Consider the following 20,790-nt stretch of genomic DNA (forward strand, 5'->3'; position numbering starts at 1 on the left):
TTAAGTAGTAAAATAGGAAATGCAATATACTGACTTCTAACTGGAATACATTCACAATATTAGTGGCTATTCCTATGTTTTCTATATGACATGATTGATATGATTAGTCTGCAATGTTTTAAGCAGTAAAATTTACATAAAATTAGCATAAACATAGAAATGACCAATGTATTAAAAAAAAAACCTCTAGATTAACAGATAATTTATGGTAGTCTGTTTAAATAATTGTGGGTTCCACAGAATATGACATAAAAGTAACTGTTAGAGCTATGTTGTCTTCGTTTCATTTGACACAGTCTTGGAACCAACCTGTCATAAAGTTGTAGTGTAATGGAAATATCTCGATATGAGCTGACAATATTTCTTCAGCACCATCAAATTATTTAAGATCAAATGACTTGCCACTTCAGGCACCAAATGCTTTAAGTGTTGCTGTAATGCATATTTAAAGACATTTTAAGTAATCCTGCACATATAGGAGTAATTTAAGAGGGTTTCCCACCAGGTTTTTGTTAATAAAGTAATTGAAGTAATATTTTTCACTCAGAATCTGGTAAGAATAATGCATATGATTAATAATATGAACTTAGGTTGGGAGAGATTCCTCAATATCAGGGTCACATTAAGTTATAATGCATATTTTAGAGAACTTGACAATGACCAATATTTGTTGTATTGCAAACAAAAAGTTTACTAAATAAAGTATAAGATGCAGAATAACAATGCAATAACATCAGCCATACAAATTAATGACGTACCAAAACGATTTAGAGATTGTTTTGTATTGGCACTGATATTAATATGTTATAATGCCAGATAAAGTAATATTATTTATATTTGATATTTTTATTGATAATTCAGCATTATGAATTTATTTATATACTGAGTCAGCTTGATATCCCAAACCTGAAACAGTAGATGAATTCATATATCCCTGGTCTATATCGCCTAACCAGTTTTATACATCTACTTCCTAATTATCCCATTATTTATGAAAAATATGGTGCGTTTTCATGCATTAGGGTCAATACGTTACTGGCAAATGCCATCTATTTGCATATGTAATTAAAAACAAACGACATGCAGTAGTTTCCTTATGACAGTCAACTAAAGCAGGATCCACATACATCTAAAAGTATAACATACATTCCTGTTGTGTATTAAAATATATTAGGGTTCCATTTTTGTTCAAGTTTATATGCTGTCTAAATTGCTATTATTTAACAATATCTGATTAGTTTGGCAATTTCTTCTTCAGTATTTTTCCACTCAAATTAGGATATGCTTTCTTTACTTTTGGGGGATGCCAAGGTAGTCCATCTATAATGGACTGATAAAAAATGGTTCGATGTGCTGGGCAAACAGATAATGTTCCATGAATGTGCTAAGTGACAGGTACACGTGCAAACGAAGATGTTCATAATCTTATTGTAAAGTCTATAGCACCAAATCAAACCTCATAGACGACAATAGCAACTGTGGCTAAAGCTGCTACATGCACCATTTCCATCAATCTTTAAATCAGAAAAATATGACGTTATAATGCTAATGTGAGATGTACTAGAAAGCGCCCTTGACTACCCAGTTCCATACAGAGATAGTAGGATTCTGCACATGTTTCAAATGCAATTAATAGTACCTGATATCAATATAAATTAATATAATGAATTTATTTACTGACCACATGAAAAAACCCTCACTTATGACATGTTCTTTCACAGGTATCACCAATGACAGGCGTGACCATATGTGTTACACTCTTCAAAGCTAGGCGCACTTCTAACTTTGATCGGGTGAGATGCTGTTTAACATTTTACTACCTACAGCGGCATTAATGAGGCAAGAAGTCAAATGGCATTTTCTAAAATTTGCTGACGTTTTTCTCACAGGTCTTAACAGAGTGCATTTGTTTTATACTAAAGACCTATTTATTAATTTTAACTTAATGTTTTGTTTTAGGGTAGGCGGTTTTGGCCAACACACACACACACACACACACACACACACACACACACACACACACACACACACACACACACACACACACATGGGACCGTCCTAACCCTCAAATAAATACTATAATAATGTTTCCTTGGCTGAAGGCCCAACCCTTTCCGCCTAATCCTCCTAGGCCTAATATTTTAATTGATTTAAATTATTTAGATATTTTTTTTCTTAGACCGCCCGTCTAAAATTGGCGTTATATTTGAAATATTACGAATCAGCCTGAACCTCTTTTGGATATGGACACGTTAATAAAGTAACAGTAACAGTACACTAGATGATAATGAGACTAAGGAATAAAGTAAAATAGCATTATGCATCTTAATTCCAGCGCTTAATATGGATACCAAATCATGCTATTATATTGCATTCCACACATTTGGCTTCCATATATTGTATGACACCCAATAGCCGATGTGTATTTTTGTGCGGGTATGTCGTCAAACATTCATTCATTCATTATTCATTCATCCATCCATCCACTCATTCATTCATTCCAAACATCCGGCATATGGCAAAATGAAGTAAACGTGTATAATTAAATTGAAGTGCTCTTTCTTGCACGGGTACTCAAGTCCTGTAGAACGGACTCGAGTCTTGCTAGACTCGTACTCGATTACTCGTGGAAACCCTATTACGAAGCGTTACAAAGGGGACGGAGGGTGTCTAATTTTGACAAAAATAACGTTACGTAATATTTGAACGGCCGTTTGAATTAGTGAAAGTGTAAATTATTAATAAAAAGTCACAATTATCTGACATGCAGGTTCCAATGCAATAAAACAAACAGTAAAAATCAAGTACAATTGAGAAAAGGAAGCTGGTTCGAGGCCTCAAATCTCCCAATCAGACGCAGTAGGGTATATATGCTGTATTTACCAGAGGTCATTGAAGGTCAAAGAGATATACATTTGAGGAAAGTTTTATTTTTATTATTATTTTATTTCTTTCATACATATTATCTTCATACCCATTACTTTTATGTGGGATTGTTTATAAACATAAACAACACAATACATTAGCTAAACTATTGCTTTAAAATATTTGTGTTGAATACTATGCAAATAAAAAATTTACAACAATGATTTTGCTAATTCAGTGTTATTTATGTTTATAACTAATCCAATATAAAAGGTATGACTGTGAAGAAAAAACTGAAAATTAGATTTTTGCTTACAATTTGTACCCCATTAACCTTTAATGGCCTCTGATGACCCCCCAACACACGTTTTAAAGTTGACCTCCACTGGGATATAATGCAGAACGTCATCGTACATGGAATAATCATGGTGGTCGCTTTGACTCTCTCGGGTAGAATGAAATCGTTTTCTAGGCCGCTTTTTTATTCTGTCTCTTCACTATTTATTAAAAAGTCTACATACGAAAAAACACAAACACCAATTGAAGTTAAACTGTTTTGCCATTGTTAATGTTTCCAACTAACAGACCTTTGTTGACGACTGCAATGACATTAAATCAATTTCGTTATTTTCAATATTAATGTCTGTACATCCAATGTATTTCTGATTGTCCTGATGTTTGTAGCCCAACTTCATTTTATTTCCCAGTATACATTTGTCTTGTGCGTACTTATTAAGATATATATATTATAAGGATCAAAATCACACTAAATATACAAAACAAAGACAATTCATTTAAGAAACAATTTCAGCCACTGAATATATTTACTAAGTTGGAAACGTACTCTATAAAGTCCATTTAAAGACCCCCCCCCCCCAAAAAAAAAAAAAAAAAAAAAAACAACAACAAAAACAAAAACACCCCCCCCCCAAAAAAACCCCAACAACAACCAAACAACAAAAACAACAACAAACAAACAAAAACCCCAAACGAACAACAACAACAACAACAAAGCAATGTGTAACAACAATCATCATATTTTATTTTAATCTATTTAATGTTATTTACTAAAATAACTATGTATCAAATAAAAACATTATTTAGTTAATGGGTTTATCAAAGAAACAATCAACGATAAGATACTGCAGCTTTTTTGTTGGGGGGGGGGGGGGGGGGGGGGGGCGGGGGACCTGGATTAGGCGGATATGTTTTTCTTTGCTGGTCTGTTGTCTAGGGGTAGCTCATCATTATTGGAGGGTGCGGTTGGGTTGGGTTGGGTGGGGGACGTTTGCAACCTTATGTAAATTTTTCTAAAGTACTCATAATAAAAAGCATTTAACCGTTCTTATTCATGAGGTACGTACCGTACAATATAAAAATATGTACACATAAATACGAACACTATTTAGTTGACGAAACAATGAAAGGTAAAATGTTGTAGCTAGTCCAGGAGCCAAAGGCTGATTTTTGGGGAACCTCGATTTCCTGGGTAAGTTTTGTTTCTTTGCTGAGTTATGTTGTCTAGGGCTAGCTATTCATAATATTTTTTAAATTATTTATTTATTTTTATTACACACCATAAAAACAACCTTTTGTTAAATTTCTGCACTGAATGGGATATGCAGAAAACGCATAAAAACGTAGGATGAAATGAGAAAAAACAAATAAAATACAATGAAACCTTGTCTCCCGGATTCAACTCACAAAATATAACAGTAAAAAACGTAAACCATCCAAAGAATATGTGACCATAAGACATCTAACTATATCCTCTTAAAAAAGTAGGGGGATTTAAAATGCAAATGTCATTACCAGTGATTGAAATAAAGATCAGCTTTCAGCTGCCTAGGACACAACGTTCATGGCTGCAGAACCTAACACCCAAACCACAACCGAAAATGTACACGTGCAACACGCAGTAGCCCCGTACACGTGGGTAGGGAGTTAATCGCGATGTTGACACTTCACAGAGAATTTTGCAAAATCGCATGATCAGTTAACCTTTGTTCTTTGTATATTATGCATTGTTTGTCTTTGAATTAGTGATGCGGCGTCTACACGAAGAACGCCTTAGGGCTATTGACAGGCCTCAAACTAGTATACTTCGGCGTGCTGTAGCCAATCTGTTCGAAGTTTCGCCGTCTGTGATCTTCAGACTGAAACACACCAGCAGACCAAACATGTTGGATGTTCGACCTCGTTCGGGTCAACCACACGATTCCACTGATTCATCAGAACCCAGATTTGACGAAATCGAGCTCTCCATCAGTGACTCAAATCGCTGCAGTTACACCAGGCTACTGGGTTATAGGCGTATGATTAGTACCAGCCGATGAAACACCAATGCACGCACGCTATATAGCTGCTGTTCATCTACTAGTACACAGCGTAGATACTAGGGGAATCGTCGATGGTCTCGTGTAATGTTTCTTGACTAGTCCAGATTCTCTCTGGAATTCTTGGACAGTCGTGGTCGTGTTTGGAGATGTCAAAATGAACGCCAAACAAACGTCAAGGTCAGGATACATGACAGATTTGGAGGTGGTTCAGTTATCCTGTAGGTTGGCATCACTATGACTGACAGAACACCACTCCATATTGTTCAAGGGAAGGTCAACTGGCCAGTACTACCGGAATAACATACTGGCACCGATTGCTGTCCTGTGTGCTTGCCGTGCTGGTCGACGGTTTGTGTTTCAAGATGACAGTGCTAGGGTCCACTGCTCACACATCGTAAATGACTACCTTCAGTAGCAAAACGTTACCAGAATGCCATGAGCCCTGACCCTTCCCCCATAGAGGACTGCGATAGACTTGCTCAAATCGTCATTGGGAGATTCATTCGTAGCACGACACGTTGAATAAACGATTATTTGACGAATCGTGGGGGGTATTACCCATTATTGATCAAATGACGTGGACGTTAAATGTTTCACATTTCATCCCTATCTTGTTTCAAGGTTGTGTGCAGCCATACAATCTGCTGCCAACATGAACTGTTGGTTGTTATTTATTCCCAATTCCTACATTATTATCATGCATCGATTCCTAGACAGTGATACCTCTTGATACTTCTTTAACTGGCTGTTATTTCCTACATTCCCATACTTTGTTTTGTTTTGAAGAATATACATATGTATATATCTATCTCTCTCTCTCTCTCTCTCTCTCTCTCTCTCTCTCTCTCTCTCTCTCTCTCTCTCTCTCTCTCTCTCTCTCTCTCTCTCTCTCTCTCTCTCTCTCTCTCTCTCTCTCTATATATATATATATATATATATATAAAGAAATCAATTCATATACGTAATAAAATCCTTCAATTTCAGTGCGCATTTAGAATATATGTAACGATTTTAAAATATGTACACACAAATATTTAGTCAAGGAAACAATGAAAGATAAAATTCCATAGCTAATCCAGAAGACATGGGCTGATTGTTTATTTATTTATTTTATTATTATTATTTTTTTAATGTCCATCTCAATACATCTCTATGAATATCAACCACTTCCTGGTCACACTAACAAAGCACTCTTGTTAAATTTCTGCACTTAATGGGATATGCAAAAAATGCATAAAACGATTTACATCGAGTTGGATGAAATGAGAAAAACATATTATAACATGAACCCTTGGCTAAGCCCACAGAGTGTTACAATAAAACACGTAAACCATCGAAAGTCTGTCGAATGAACACGGGTAACCGTGAAACACCTAACTATACAATAAAAAAGCAATTGACATAGGTAATGAAATTCTTAAATTTTAGTGCGCATTTAGAATATATGTCAAATAATCGTATTTAACCATTGATATATAGTTTCAAAACTTGAATGTATGCTACGTTTTATGCAATATGACAATTTAAACGTATTCAAGTTTGCTATTTGTGAAACTAGAAATACGGTCCTCTGTAAAATAGTAGTGGTATGTGTGTGCCCATTCATACATAGTAGGAACACGTCATTCCTATAGTCATTTGGTAAACCTGACTTTATGCTGTTTATATATGAGCAAGAGTTGTACCGTGAGCTCGAAACCTTCAGGCTGATTAAATGCATTTGGATATGTGTAAATTAGTCAGAAACGTTACAATGGCGGCACACTTTGAACAGCCCCTTTAAGTTGAAGCTTAGCCTTGATATAAAGTAGTTAAAACCGGATAAAACAAGATGTAGTCAAATACCAAGTGAAACGTTTAAAGTTTGTTTTGTTCAATGACACCACTAGAGCACATTGATTTATTAATCATATTAAACATTTAGTCATTTTGACATATAGTCTTAGAGAGAAAACCAGCTACATATTTTTCATTAGTAGCAAGGGATCTTTTATATGCACCATCCCACAGACAGGATAGCACATATCACGGAATTTGATATATCAGCCGTGATGCATTGGCTGGGACGAGAAATAGCCCAATGGGCAACAGCAGATCATGATATTAATTGTTTTCATTCCCATTACTGAACATTCTGTATCAAAGAGTTGACTCTCTTGAATAGTGAAATAATTAACATGAAGTACTGAATGGTGACGCAATTTCTGTTATTAACTGTATAATGTAGGTACTGAAAACATTAAAATGACGTCAAGTATGAATACAGTTTTCATACAGTTTCGAACATATTGTTTTGGCATTTTGTAAGACACTTTACACTTTTTATTCGTTTTTAGGAATACAAAGTTAAAGTTTGTTTTGCTTAACGACAGCAATAGAGCACACTGATTTATTAATCATTGTCTGTTGGGTGTGAAACATTAGGCAATTTTGATATATTGTCCTGGAAAGGACACCCGCTACATTTGTCCATTAGAAGCAAGGGACAACACATACTACAGCCTTTGATATACCAGTTATGAGCATTGGGTTACAGGGATCGATCCTAGACACACTTGGGAATATAAATTTTAACGATACAGCTCCTAGTTCATAATTCTATTATGTTATCATTTAACAAAAAAAATTAAAAAAAGAAAAAAAGGTAAACAAACAAAAGAAAACCAAAACATGTAAAAAGTACCCATACACTAATCACCACAATGAACACACATAATGTTGCACTAAAAAAAACCCCAAAATTCATTGAAAAACTAAATTTAAAAAAAAAAAAAAAAATTAAATAGAATGGAATAAAAGTGAAATAAAAATAAATTAATATAAGAAAATAATATATTGCAACGTAAAAAAATATACCATTACAATTCGCAAACCATCATAAAAATGCAGTGTCAAAGTTGCATAATGGCAGCTTCTTATGTAACCCCCCCCCCCCAAAAAAAAAACAAAAAAAAAAAAAAAAAAAAACAACAAAACAAAACGTTTGTAGGAGGATGGGGCTGACTATAGTCGTACCGAATGTGAATATGTGCATATAATGCAAACACTTTGCAATTCTGATATCCCCATGTTATGTATGCACATATTATATGTGAATCCGTTAATTTGTATAGCCCGTTTGCTTGAAAAGGGAATCGATGAATTGGCATTAATAATATAAGGAATAATTTTCAAACACATAGTTAAGTTTTAGTCCCATACTAATTCACATTTTTTTTTTTTTTTTTCAAAAACATTTTCAGTCTAAATACATAAAACAATTCTTAACATACTGCTACTGTAGGAACTGTGCTGAGATCATTGCCATCGTAAGATGTTTCAGACTAACATACATTTTTTTGTGATTATAATTAACTATTAAATACATTTTCTGGTTTTGAATACCAGTCATTTTTCCTTTTATTTTGTAATATGTATTTTTTCGTATGTTCGAAATTATTGAAAGGCAAACTCCGGTTTGGGCTGTTACAAACGTTAAGACAAATCTCCTTGTTTGAAATGACACTGGTATTTAAAATAAGAAAATAATCTTTAATACGTAATGTTAGTCATCACAAAGTACTCTAAGTTGGCTCTAAATACATGCTAGTCTAAAACATGTTAAAATGAAACAAAACTCAGGACTGTCCCTTTAAATACCAAGGTTAAAAACTTATTTTTGAAATATGGATGAAAACAATTAATGGAACAGCTAAATAAAGTAGTTGCACATGCAATTCTGCTATATATATACATATATATATATATATATATATATATATATATATATATATATATATATATATATATATATATATATATATATATATATATATATATATACTAGCGGAACAAAAGTAACTGTGTATGGTTATCATGTTGATAAAAACATAATGCCAAGACACAAAACGATAAAACGATCAGATAGCATTGTTTATTAGGCAATTCTGCAAAACTTCAATTCATTTAAAATGATAGAGCCTACCAAATTGTTGAAGAATGCCTGGGGAATGCCGTTCCAGATCTGGACTAACGTCTGACCCAGAGCTGCCAACGTCACCGGCTGGTTAGGCAGCGCACGTACACGATGTTGCCTCTCATCCCAGAAGTGCTCGATTGGTGCAATTTTGGATGAGACTGCAGGCCACTGCAACACATCGATGTTCTGCTGCGCTAGAAAATACCTTACCACCCGGGCGACGTGAGGTCTAGCGTTGCCTTGCTGAAGCATGATGTGACGTTGCTGTCCTTTTACAAATGAGATGAGGTGAGCCTGGATAATGTCGTCACGGTAGCGTACGGCGTTCAAATTGCCATCGATGACCACAAGAGGTGTTCGTCCAGTTGACGTGATGCCACCCTAAACCATGATACTGCCTCCGCCGAATGAAACGTCGCTCCACAACACAGGCGTCACTAAAACGTTCTACAACACGACGATAGACTCTTGAACGGCCGTCGCTGCTGTCTAAGTAAAACCTGGACTCGTCCGTAAACAGAATACCCGCCCAGTCTCGGCGATTAAAGCGCAAGTGTTTTCTACACCAAGCCAGACGCGCTACACGATGGCGTCTTAGCAAAGTTAGACGGACAGCCGGACGTCGCGGACGGATACGCCGTTCGCGTAATCGATTCCGTACAGTTCTGGGGCTGATGGCACGCAATCCAGGAATGGTCCGCGCTGTTAGACTTGCTGTTTGGAAGCGATTCCTGAAGTGCTCGAGTCGGATATGATTGTCCTGCTGTCGTGACGTCACGCGTGGACGACCTGCACGTGGTCGGTCTCTGACATTACCAAATTGTTGAAAACATTTCCACAAAGCCTGAATAGTGTTTATGTGGACACCAAACTGCGTAGCAAGAGCGCGATGGAGCATACTAGCCTGGATCATACCAATTGCGCGAAGGCGGTCGTTTTCATTTAGCCTGGGCATTGCTCTACGACCATTTTCAACCGAAAAAACCTGCTTTTCTGTTCCCCCGGTTGCCAAACAATGACCCGACAGTAGCAAAGTCGACAAAAGCTGGAGCAGTAAAATGTTGGGCGCAAAAAGCGTGAACAACAGACCCATGTCCAAGAAGCGAAACGGCACGTGCCAATACGGCATTGACCCACTGATACGTTCACTGGTCAAGTGTGCAAAACATCAGGCTACAATATTCATTATACTGTTGCAAGCCAATTCATCAGTTACCGTTTGATGCAAACTAACTGCAGTAGTTTTTTCTAATGTAAGTGAAATATGTACTGCATGTCTAGCTATGGTAGTCCAACTTTAGTCTAATTTGAGCTATAATATTATTTAAACAAAAATACAAAATACTCAAATACTCAAATACTCAAAGGTAACACAACCTCTAAAAAAAATATTTTTTAAATAAACAATAAAACGCCTTTTTTACTGATACAGTTTCACACGAATCAAAAACGAAAACGGTGGAGTTGTAGCGTTAGCATGTTTATGCCTTCCGTATTCAGGTACTAATTACAGAAACATGCAGGGTTGTGAACTTGATTTTGTTTTCCGTTAGTTATTAGATTCGTTCTGCATATCTTCAGCTTTCTTCTTTTTTTTCCTGTAAATAAATATAATCTATAATTTATTCCTAATGTTACACGACATAAATAGTAATATTGCTTTGTATGTTATAATAACAAAATGATCAAAAATGAGTATCGCCAATTGTCGAAAACCGTACGAAATCGAAAACCGTATTATTTTACTTCCGGGTATTTTGTAATGTCTGCACATGTTCGATTGTTGATACGACAAGAACTTCTTGTTAAGAAAGTACATCTAAAACAAATTTCCTTAAAAATGCGGGGGAAAAAGTAAGAATAAGTTGTATGCACAGTGAAATGTATTATTACAGTTAATTTGCACCCTGGAATCTTACTGAATGCAATGCAAATGCATCCCTAAACAGCAACAGGTGCACGACGGAATCCACACAACCAAACACGTCTGCTAGCACTGCCAAATGAGTAATGACGGATCATTTCCGGATAGCCGCTTTTAGGTCACGTGACTGTCATGTTACTGTTTTCGCGGGAATAGCCGATTTTATGTTGTTGCCATTACATTGATAACGTCATAGTACGGTTTTCGATAATACTTTTAAAATGACGGTTTCTTACCACCTGGTGTACTTTTTTATGGAAACAGAGATAACATGCGAGTATGTACTTACCTTTTTATACATTTTATTTCTAAATTGAACAAGGTAAACATTAATGTCGTTAAATTGATAGCCTGACATGACTGAGCATGCGCACCAGCCATTTCCTCTTAGTCGTACGGTTTTCGATTAAACGAGGATACTGAAATAACCAAAATAAATAGAGGATAATAAAGTATAAAGTATTAAGTAGTTATCAACACTTTGTCCAGCTGACTTAAATACCAAAAAGTCCTTAAACAATGAAGCTATTAACATTAATGTTAGACACAATTATCTTGAGGCCTGCTCATTCGTAACTCATACCTTGTTTAATTTGTGTAGGGGGTGGATGTTTGTAATTGAATAAATGCCCTCGGGTGTCTTTATGTAGTCCACCTGTTTGGGGCGGACAGCGTCTGGGGCGTATCGTCCACTTTTGGGGTGTCGGTTTGGTGTCGGTGTCCTTTGGGGGGTTTGGTGTTAGCTGGTGGGCTGGTTGTGGTGGGTGTTGCACTTTGATCCTGGGCGAAAAGCCGAGTTCTGGATGCGTTTAGGTTGTACTAAATTGTTCTTTACTAGCCTTTTTGGGTGCCTGGAACTGCAGTTTTAATTTTTATTATTATTAGGTTTTTAAAACATATTTTTAGGGCATATAAATTGTGTAATTTTTATTATTTTATTTAGCTTTTTGGAAATGCCGAGTCAAAAATAAGCGTCACACTAAATTAAATAAAACTATTTTGTATATAACTACTATAGGTTATTTGAACTATGCATCAACATTTTCCCGTACCCCCTTTTTTTAAAAAAAAATAATTCAAAATTGACTTATTAGTAAGTAATTTTTCTGTCCCACACTTGACCACAGGCCATGCCATTGATTTTTTTGTTAAATCCACTCTATATTCTACGTATGACATAACGGTATTCGAAAAGGTCGTACGAGCTAACTGAATGTTTTGATACTTTACTTGGTAATATATATATATATACTTTCCATGGGCAGGTCCTATTGTTTGTGTGGGGACTTTAATAGTAGGTGTGGAGATAAGGAAGATTTTATTGCAGGGGTGGACACTTTGTCTGCCAGAAACGTAATAGATTACCAAGAAAACAGATATGGTTCTATTATATGCGATTTCTCTATTTCCAGTAACTTTTGTATTCTGAATGGTAGAAATAGTATTGTGAATTATTATATTTTGGTATCTTCTCGAGGATGTGCTGTTGTAGATTACTGTTTTGATGCATTTGAAAACTTAAATAGCTTTCACAGCTTTCGCGTGGAGCGGGCCAGCAGTGTGGTTACACGTGTTTGCTCAGTGGACGGTGTCGATCCGAGGTCTGTATCGGATGATCCCCTTTAAACATGGACTGTGAATATGAAACATGATATACATACATCCGTATCTCATGAAACCAATTTCATTTCGGATTTTCACAAGTTGTTTGTGCATAACATTCCAGATGGTTTTATGACAGATGTTAATATACACCTTTCTTTGTCCTCGCTTATCGGTGAGATGGAGTTAACTGTGATAACAGAACAAATTGTTAATGGTTGCTGTAACGACGTTTGTAATATGGTTAAAGCAGACCTGATTATTGAGCTTCCAAGTAAACTGGTTTGTGTTCATTATGGTAACTGCAACAAACGAAGACGAGTGCGAAAAGCTGGTGGAAAGAAAATCTGAGTCTAATGTGGAATGAACTGTGTGACGCAGAATCAAACTGGATCAAAGCGGTTCATCTACAAGAGACAACTCCGAGATAATTTTGTGTGGTTTAGAACAAGTTTTGATCATGCAGTACAGAGAACGAAAAGGCAATATAAACACAAACCACAAATCGAAATTTCAGAAGTGGAACAGCCTAATCCTCTTTTTTTTTCTTAAAACTAATAGAAAAAAAGGGAATTGGTAGTGAGCGAAATTCAAATATACCTATGGAAATTGTTCTGGAGAATGGTACCATCTCAAGTGATACGTCAATAGTACTTGGCAAATGGGAAACAAAAATCGAAAATCTTCCTAACAATAATGAGGTCGTCGATTCTATCCATACACATAACACGGACACAACATGCAGCAAAGCTTTACCGCCTTTTAATAACGCAATCTCTTACAGTGAGTTGATGCAAACTGTGACTAAGTCAAAATCTAAGGCCAATGGGTGTAGACGAATTGCATGGGGAAGTTTTGCGTAATGATACTACATGTGAGTTCCTCCTAAAATATGTGTTTTATGTTTTCAGTCAGGAATGGTTGGAAGAAAGGCATAATACAGCCAGTACCAAAGTCCTGCACAGATGACCGTATGGACCCCTTTTCTTATAGAGGCATTATCATATCTTCAAATCTATACAAACTATATTGCAGTATACTTAATGAAAGGTTAACGAAGTGGGCAGATGCATCGGGACTTATTGTAAAGGAACACAATGGATTTCGTAAAGGTCGAAGTACAGTAGATGATCTATCTACTGTAACTAACATCGTCGAAACAAGGAAAAAGAAGAAACTTTCTATGTTCACAGCTTTCGTTGATTTTAGTAAAACATTTGACCATACTGACAGATCACTTCTTTGGTGCAAACTTCAGGATTTGGGCATCCATGGAAACATGTGTAATGCTTTTCTGGCTATTTATCATAACGTAAACAACTGTGTTTGAGTAAATGGTCTTAAAACTGATTGGTTTCAAGTTAACTATGGTGTAAAACAAGGTTGTCTTTTATCACCTTTGCTTTTAACTCGTTTATTAATGACTTAGCTATATTCCTGAAACATCTTGGATTAAGTGTTAATATTGATGGAGAAAGGGTCCGTGTGCTGCTATATGCAGATGGTAGTTATCTTAGCTGAAAATGAGAAAGAATTCCAAATGCTACTAAACCGTCTTGGTGATTGGTGTCTCGATAACAAAATGAGTATGAAAGAAGAAAAACCAAACATAGTACATTTCCGTAATCCATCGACACAGTTGTCCCAAGTCGTGTTTATGTGCGGTTCAGTGTCGTTAGACTATACCAAGAGATATAAATACCTAGGTCTTGTACTAGATGAATTTTTAGATTACAGTAATATTGCTATAGCAGTTGCTCTATCTGCTGGTGGAGCACTAGGTCTTCTTATTGTTAAAAGTAAAAACATGGGTGGCATGAAGTTTAATGTATTTAGAAAGCTGTATGATAACTTGGTTCTACCGATTATTACTTATGAAGCATCTGTTTTGGGAACTAAGGTATATTCTTGTATTGGGGCTGTTCAAAACAGAGCTTGTCGTTTTTTTCTAGGTGTGGGGTAATATACCCCTATTGATGCAGTGCTCGGGGATATGGATTGGATGCCTGTGTTTCTGTCACAGAGGAAGGCTGAGTTAGAGCAGTGGTACAGATTAACCAAAATGAATAATGATAGACGTAACAAGAAGGTTTTCAAATGGGCTGAAATGTGCTCTTCTGTTCGTTGCCAAAACTGGAATTTTTATGTGTATAATATTTTTTAAAGAATGGAATTATGACCACTTTTATAACACTGATGTTCTTTATACCAATATTGTAAATTCATTAATGAGCATTCCTGTTAGGAAATATGTATCTGGTTGGTCTACACGAATAAATGGGCAAACTGGTAAACTTAGAAAATACAAACATGTTAAATGTGAATATTTTACTGAATTTTGTGTCTCAACTCTTTTGCCAGGAATGCATATAAGAGCTATTTCCAAATTTAGATGTGGCGTTGCACCCTTAAGGATAGAAATTGGTTGATATGAACGTCTACCATTAGAGGAACGAACATACACTATGTGTAAACGCCTTTTAATTGAAGATGAATTTCACGTGTTAATGAAGTGTCCTCTTTATAATAATCTTAGAAGACAAATGTTATGTTTTTGGTTTTTCAGCTATTCACGTGTATGTGTTTTACGCGCCAAAACCTGTTATTATACTTTTAAAAAAAACATGAAGGGTTTTCATATGGTTAATTCATGTCATATACGAGGTCTGTCCGGAAAGTATCCAGCCATATATAATAAAACAATATATGGCTTACCTAGGACAATGCCGCCTTAATCCCCTTCAAAGTACTCCCCGTGGGACCTGACACACTTCTCCCAGCGTTCCTTCCATTTTGCAAAACAGTCTGCAAAGTCCTTTTTGGTGATCTCCATCAGCATCTTCGTCGCATTCTCCTTAATCTCCTCCATGGTCTGAAACCTCCTCCCTTTCAACGGCGATTTCAGCTTTGGGAAAAGCCAGAAATCGCAGGGAGCCAAATCTGCATGAGACGTGAAGAATGGGCGAGCGCATTGTCGTGATGAAGCTGCCAGTCATCACTTGCCCACAGGTGTGACCGTTTTCTTCTTACTGCATCTCTCAGCCGCCGAAGAACTTCGATGTAGTACTCCTTCGTTAAAGTCTGGCCTGGAGGAGCATATTCAAGGTGAACAACACCTTCATGATACAAAAACACCGTCAACATGACCTTGACATTGCTCCGACTTTGCCGCACCTTCTTCGGACGTGGAGACAAAGGCGACTTCCACTGGGAAGATTGTGCTTTTGTTGCAGGGTCATAGCCATAGACCAACGACTCATCTCCGGTTATGATCTGATTGATAACTGTTAGTGTTTTGAAGCATGTCCGCTGCAACCTCAGCACGAAATTCCTTCTGCTCTTGTGACAAAAGCCGCAGAATGAATTTTGCCGCCACACGTTTCATGCCAAGATCCTCCGTCAACAATAGTCCGTGGAATCCCTAGATCTTCTTCTAATTCTCGCACTGTCAATCGCGGATTTTTCTTGATTGCAGCCCGCACACGTTCAACATTTTCGGGGGTTCTGCTTGATGAAGGCCTTGCAGAACGTGGATCACTTTCACAGTATTCCCGGCCATCTTTAAAGCGTCTGTACCAAAATTTTATTTGGGCTTCACTAATTGAATCATTCTCGAAAGCATTATTAATCATTCCAATAGTTTCCGCAGCCTAATGTCCAAGTTTGTAGCAAAACTTGATGCAGATTCGCTGATCTACTCGCTCGGCCATTGTGAATGTGACAGTAGCACAGCACCCACGCTCACTCAACGAAGTCTGCCAGCCAAACAAATAGTGATTGTGGATATTCATACACGTGCAGTACATGCCCCGCTCAGTGCGTGCCAAGTTACATCAAAATCGCATTACCTATTCTCAAGATATTCACAATGGTTGGATACTTTCCGGACAGACCTCGTATATATATATATATATATACTTTCAGTCAAGCTAAAAGGTACACCAGAATCATTTCAAACAGTGACACGTTACAAACTGAACTAAATAGTTTGAAAAAAACACTTCTTGAATAGACTTTACCCTCCTGCCATTGCAAATAATGCTATAGAAAAAAACATGAATTGGACCCAAAGAAAACCATATCGAATCTCCTGCATCTACGTCTGAACAAGAAACAATGATACCTTTTGTCGTAACATACAACCCATGCCTACCAAATATTGGCCATATATTACACAGATATTGGGGAATTCTCGAACAGTCAAGTAAACTCAACATACTAGCACACAGTAAACCAATTGTTGCTTTTAAAAGACCACATACTCTTAAAGACATGCTTGTTCATTCTAAACTACGATCTAATGATGATAATAAAAAGCACTCTGCATTAAAATGTAGTAAAAGTAAATGTAAAAATGACAAATTCCTTGAAGAAAAAACGCACTTTGAAAGCAGTCAAACTGGACGCGTTTATCCCATAAAACATACTATGACATGCTGTTCTTCAAACGTGATTTATCTTATCACTTGCACAAAATGTAGTATGCAATATGTAGGACAAACAGGGGGTAAGCGGTCTTTACGTATGAATGGACATCGTAGCGACATCAATTTATATCCTAGCAAATCTACGTTGGTTAATACCCACTTTAATACGAATTATTATTCCATATCTAACTTTTCTTTTATTGCCTATTGAACAAGTATTTAGCGATGATGAACATCATCGACTAGTTAGAGAAACTGTTTGGATACACGAACTGAGAACCAAAACGCCACATGGACTTAATGATAACGTTATATTTCATGTAAACACATCTTAGGCATTCAGTAACGTTATAAATATCCAATGCAGTACAGTGACATTACTTTGTGTTTCCATGATTCCATAATTAATTAAATAATCTTGTCTTTATAGTAATTTAACAAAATTGCTATAAAATGCATTTATACACTACTTATTATTACCTTTTTCTATTTAAAATGTGACATTGTTCTTTAAAATTTCAATATGTTCAGTTAGTGGTCTAATGTCTGTTTTGACGGCTACTTTTCAATGCATTAACCTGCTGTTTTTAGACTACTGTGGTATCTACGCAGATCCTGTACAAATTGATAAAACAATATTACAACAATGGAAATGAGAGTGTATAAAAAATAAAAAATAATCTGTTTGTCTCAATGACGTCATGATGAGAATGACGTCAGGATGACGTTACGTCATCTTATTGTTAATTTGAAAAAGGCAATATGCCGAAACATGTCATTATTAAATAACTGAACTGTTGGTAGTAGTTTTATTATTATTTTTTTTTTTTTATGTAATTTGTGTTTATATATATATATATATATATATATATATATATATATATATATATATATATATATATATATATAGATATATATATATATATATATATATATATATATGCAAATATTTCAACATGTCTTTGTCTACTCTGTATTTTATTATAAATTTAATAGTTGTTTTTCCGTTTTAGTCTCTCGCAACTCCTTAACGAGTGGCCTCTTTATTATTTTATTCAGAATATTTATGGACTTATGTAATATTGTGGGTGAGACTTTAATAAAATATCTGTCTGTCTGCCTGCCTGAAACTTAATTGGATAGAGCCAAACTAATAAACATTACACTACTCTACATTTTGTCCTTAGTGAATAACCATGGTAACAACTAATATGTCAAAACATCTTACAAACAGTATTACTATGACTTTCACTTTCGCAAATATTTGTTTAAAAAGAAAATTTATATGTATTGTGTTGGAACACTGTTGTTTTTAGCATATATCATTTCAACACGGAATGTATATGTTAACTATCTATTGGAGAAGGTAGAAAGTGTCATAAAGAGGACGAGTTAGAATGCTTTCATCTTCCACAAAGATGATATGAGAGTGACACTCATATTCAAGGTAAATTCGGTTTGAAATCTGGAAATATACCAACAGAGGTAAAGGAGTATTTCCAAAATACAATGCAGGGCACTAATTAAAACAAAAATTGGAGGGGGCTGGGTTAAATTTTAAAGTTAGATAATAAAACGAAGAATTGTTTTCGGCTGATTATTTCTAGATTGAATTCCTGTTCTAAGTCAGGCCACCGTTTTCGAAACCCTAGTGGCATATGAGCACGTTGAATTAGTTATCTATCTATCTAGATTATAAACTAAACCTATAAAATGTATAATATAAAGTTAAATATAGAATTTTAATAATAACAAAGGTGAAAATAACTAGACTAGCTCGCAACAAACCCCCCAGTTATTACAAAATAGCCAATTTGTCAGTAGTATGTGACCACATGTTTAGCAAGTTTTACAATTCATGTTATTTTATTAAGAATGCCCCCCCCCCCCCCCCCCCCAGAAAAACAACTATGCAGATATCCCCTCCTCCAAAAAAACCTGAACGTGCTGTTGTTGTTTTTGTTAGTTTTTTTGTGTTTGTTTTTTGTGTTGTTTTTTTGTGTGTGTGTTTTTTTTTTTTTTTTTTTTTTTTTTTTTTTTTTTTTGGGGGGGGGGTGTCACACATACACACGCGTAACAACACACATACACACATGCAACAACACACACACAGATATTTTTTTCCTGTTATTCGGAAGGATAGTATAGCCAGGTAATAATGTTGGCATGCAGTATGTTTGGTCTGTTTTTGTTTCGGTAAAACAAAGAATATCATACTTAGTTATAAATTCTACAAATTCAGGGATTTTTAGTTTACTTCTCATCACACACACATTAATACTAATAAAATATAATTGAGTATGTTCACAACTGTCACAGGAGTTCAGTGAATTGGGATTATTATGGTATATTTCCCCAACTATATAAAGTTGATAAGTTTTGACAGTGCTCATACAGGACGGGTTAACATAGCATGGATCAATATTTGGTGTACTATCACAAAATATATCAACATGCGGGATAATATCAGAAGGTAAATATGCATGTGTAGTACTGATACAAGGCGGGATGACATTTATAGGCACATTATTAAATGGATTTACATGTACATATACATTTGAATAGCAGGGTGAGTCAACATCTGTGGTGCTAATAGGAACTGTATGTGCATACATGGTATTAACATAGCATGAATCAACATTTGGTGTACTATCACAAAATATATCAACATGCGGGGTAATATCAGAAGGTGGTGCTAATAGGAGCTATATGTACATCTGTTATATTAATATAATATGGATCAATATTTGATGTACTATCACAAGGTATATCAACATGTGTGGTTCTAACAGGAGATACATATACATTTATAGTACTACCACAAGGTGAGTTAATATGATCTGTAAGCAAATTATCCATTGCAGTTAAGTATACATTTGAGATACTATCACAGGGTGGGTCAACATGTGTTAACAGATCATTAACTGGAGGAGGATGTGCATTTGAAATAATATCACAAGGTATGTTAACATCCATGGTACTAGGAGGTAAGCATACGTTTGTAGTACCACCAAAAGGTGAGCTAATATTTGAAGACAAAGTATTAGCTGAGGGTAAAATACACTTGAAATACAGAGTGGTTCAACATATTCATTTGAATTACTATCACTGGGTGGACTATTTGAAACACAACTGTACTAATATTATCAGCAGTTACATGGTTCATGCTATTAGGTAAATCACAAGGTAAGTTATTTCTTATAGCAACATTACTTAAATTGCCACTGTCACAGGCTACATCAATATTAGATATAATATCATAAGGTATTTTGGGACTGTTCACATGTTCACCTGTTAAGTTACTGCTTCTATCAAATACATCATAGTTAAAAGTATTGAAACATGGTAAGTTATATATGCATATGCTGCTACATGGTAAAGCTGTATTACTTCTACATGTAGTAACCTCATATTGGTCAGAATGCATATCATATAAATCAACATTGTCAAATTCTTTCAGACGAGGTAATATTGTTATGTCATGTGTACACCATATTATCAGATAGAGAGTCTGTTTTTGTAATACTAATTATAACATCATGTAGATCAGGACTTTTATTGTGTAAACAAACATTGTAGAAGCTATTGGTATATGGTGCATGTATATCACATGTCAATATAGTATCATATGGCAAGTCTATATTGCTAGTACCATTCTTATCTTGTAGGTAGGGA

At 35.5% G+C, this 20,790-nt stretch overlaps 1 protein-coding gene across 1 annotated transcript in view; it reads right to left on the reverse strand.

The window, feature by feature from the left end:
- Window positions 1-9,102: 9,102 nt before the first annotated feature.
- The window catches only part of LOC121386524, a 49,993-nt gene continuing 38,305 nt past the window's right edge, over window positions 9,103-20,790 (reverse strand). The window contains exon 7 of the mRNA XM_041517460.1: window positions 9,103-10,760. Within this exon, the coding sequence (XP_041373394.1) occupies window positions 10,712-10,760 (49 nt within the window). The 3' untranslated portion in view covers window positions 9,103-10,711. The remainder of the gene's footprint in view (window positions 10,761-20,790) is intronic.

Source organism: Gigantopelta aegis, chromosome 12 (genome assembly GCF_016097555.1).
Source record: "Gigantopelta aegis isolate Gae_Host chromosome 12, Gae_host_genome, whole genome shotgun sequence".
In the NCBI taxonomy this organism is placed as follows: Eukaryota; Metazoa; Mollusca; class Gastropoda; order Neomphalida; family Peltospiridae; genus Gigantopelta; species Gigantopelta aegis.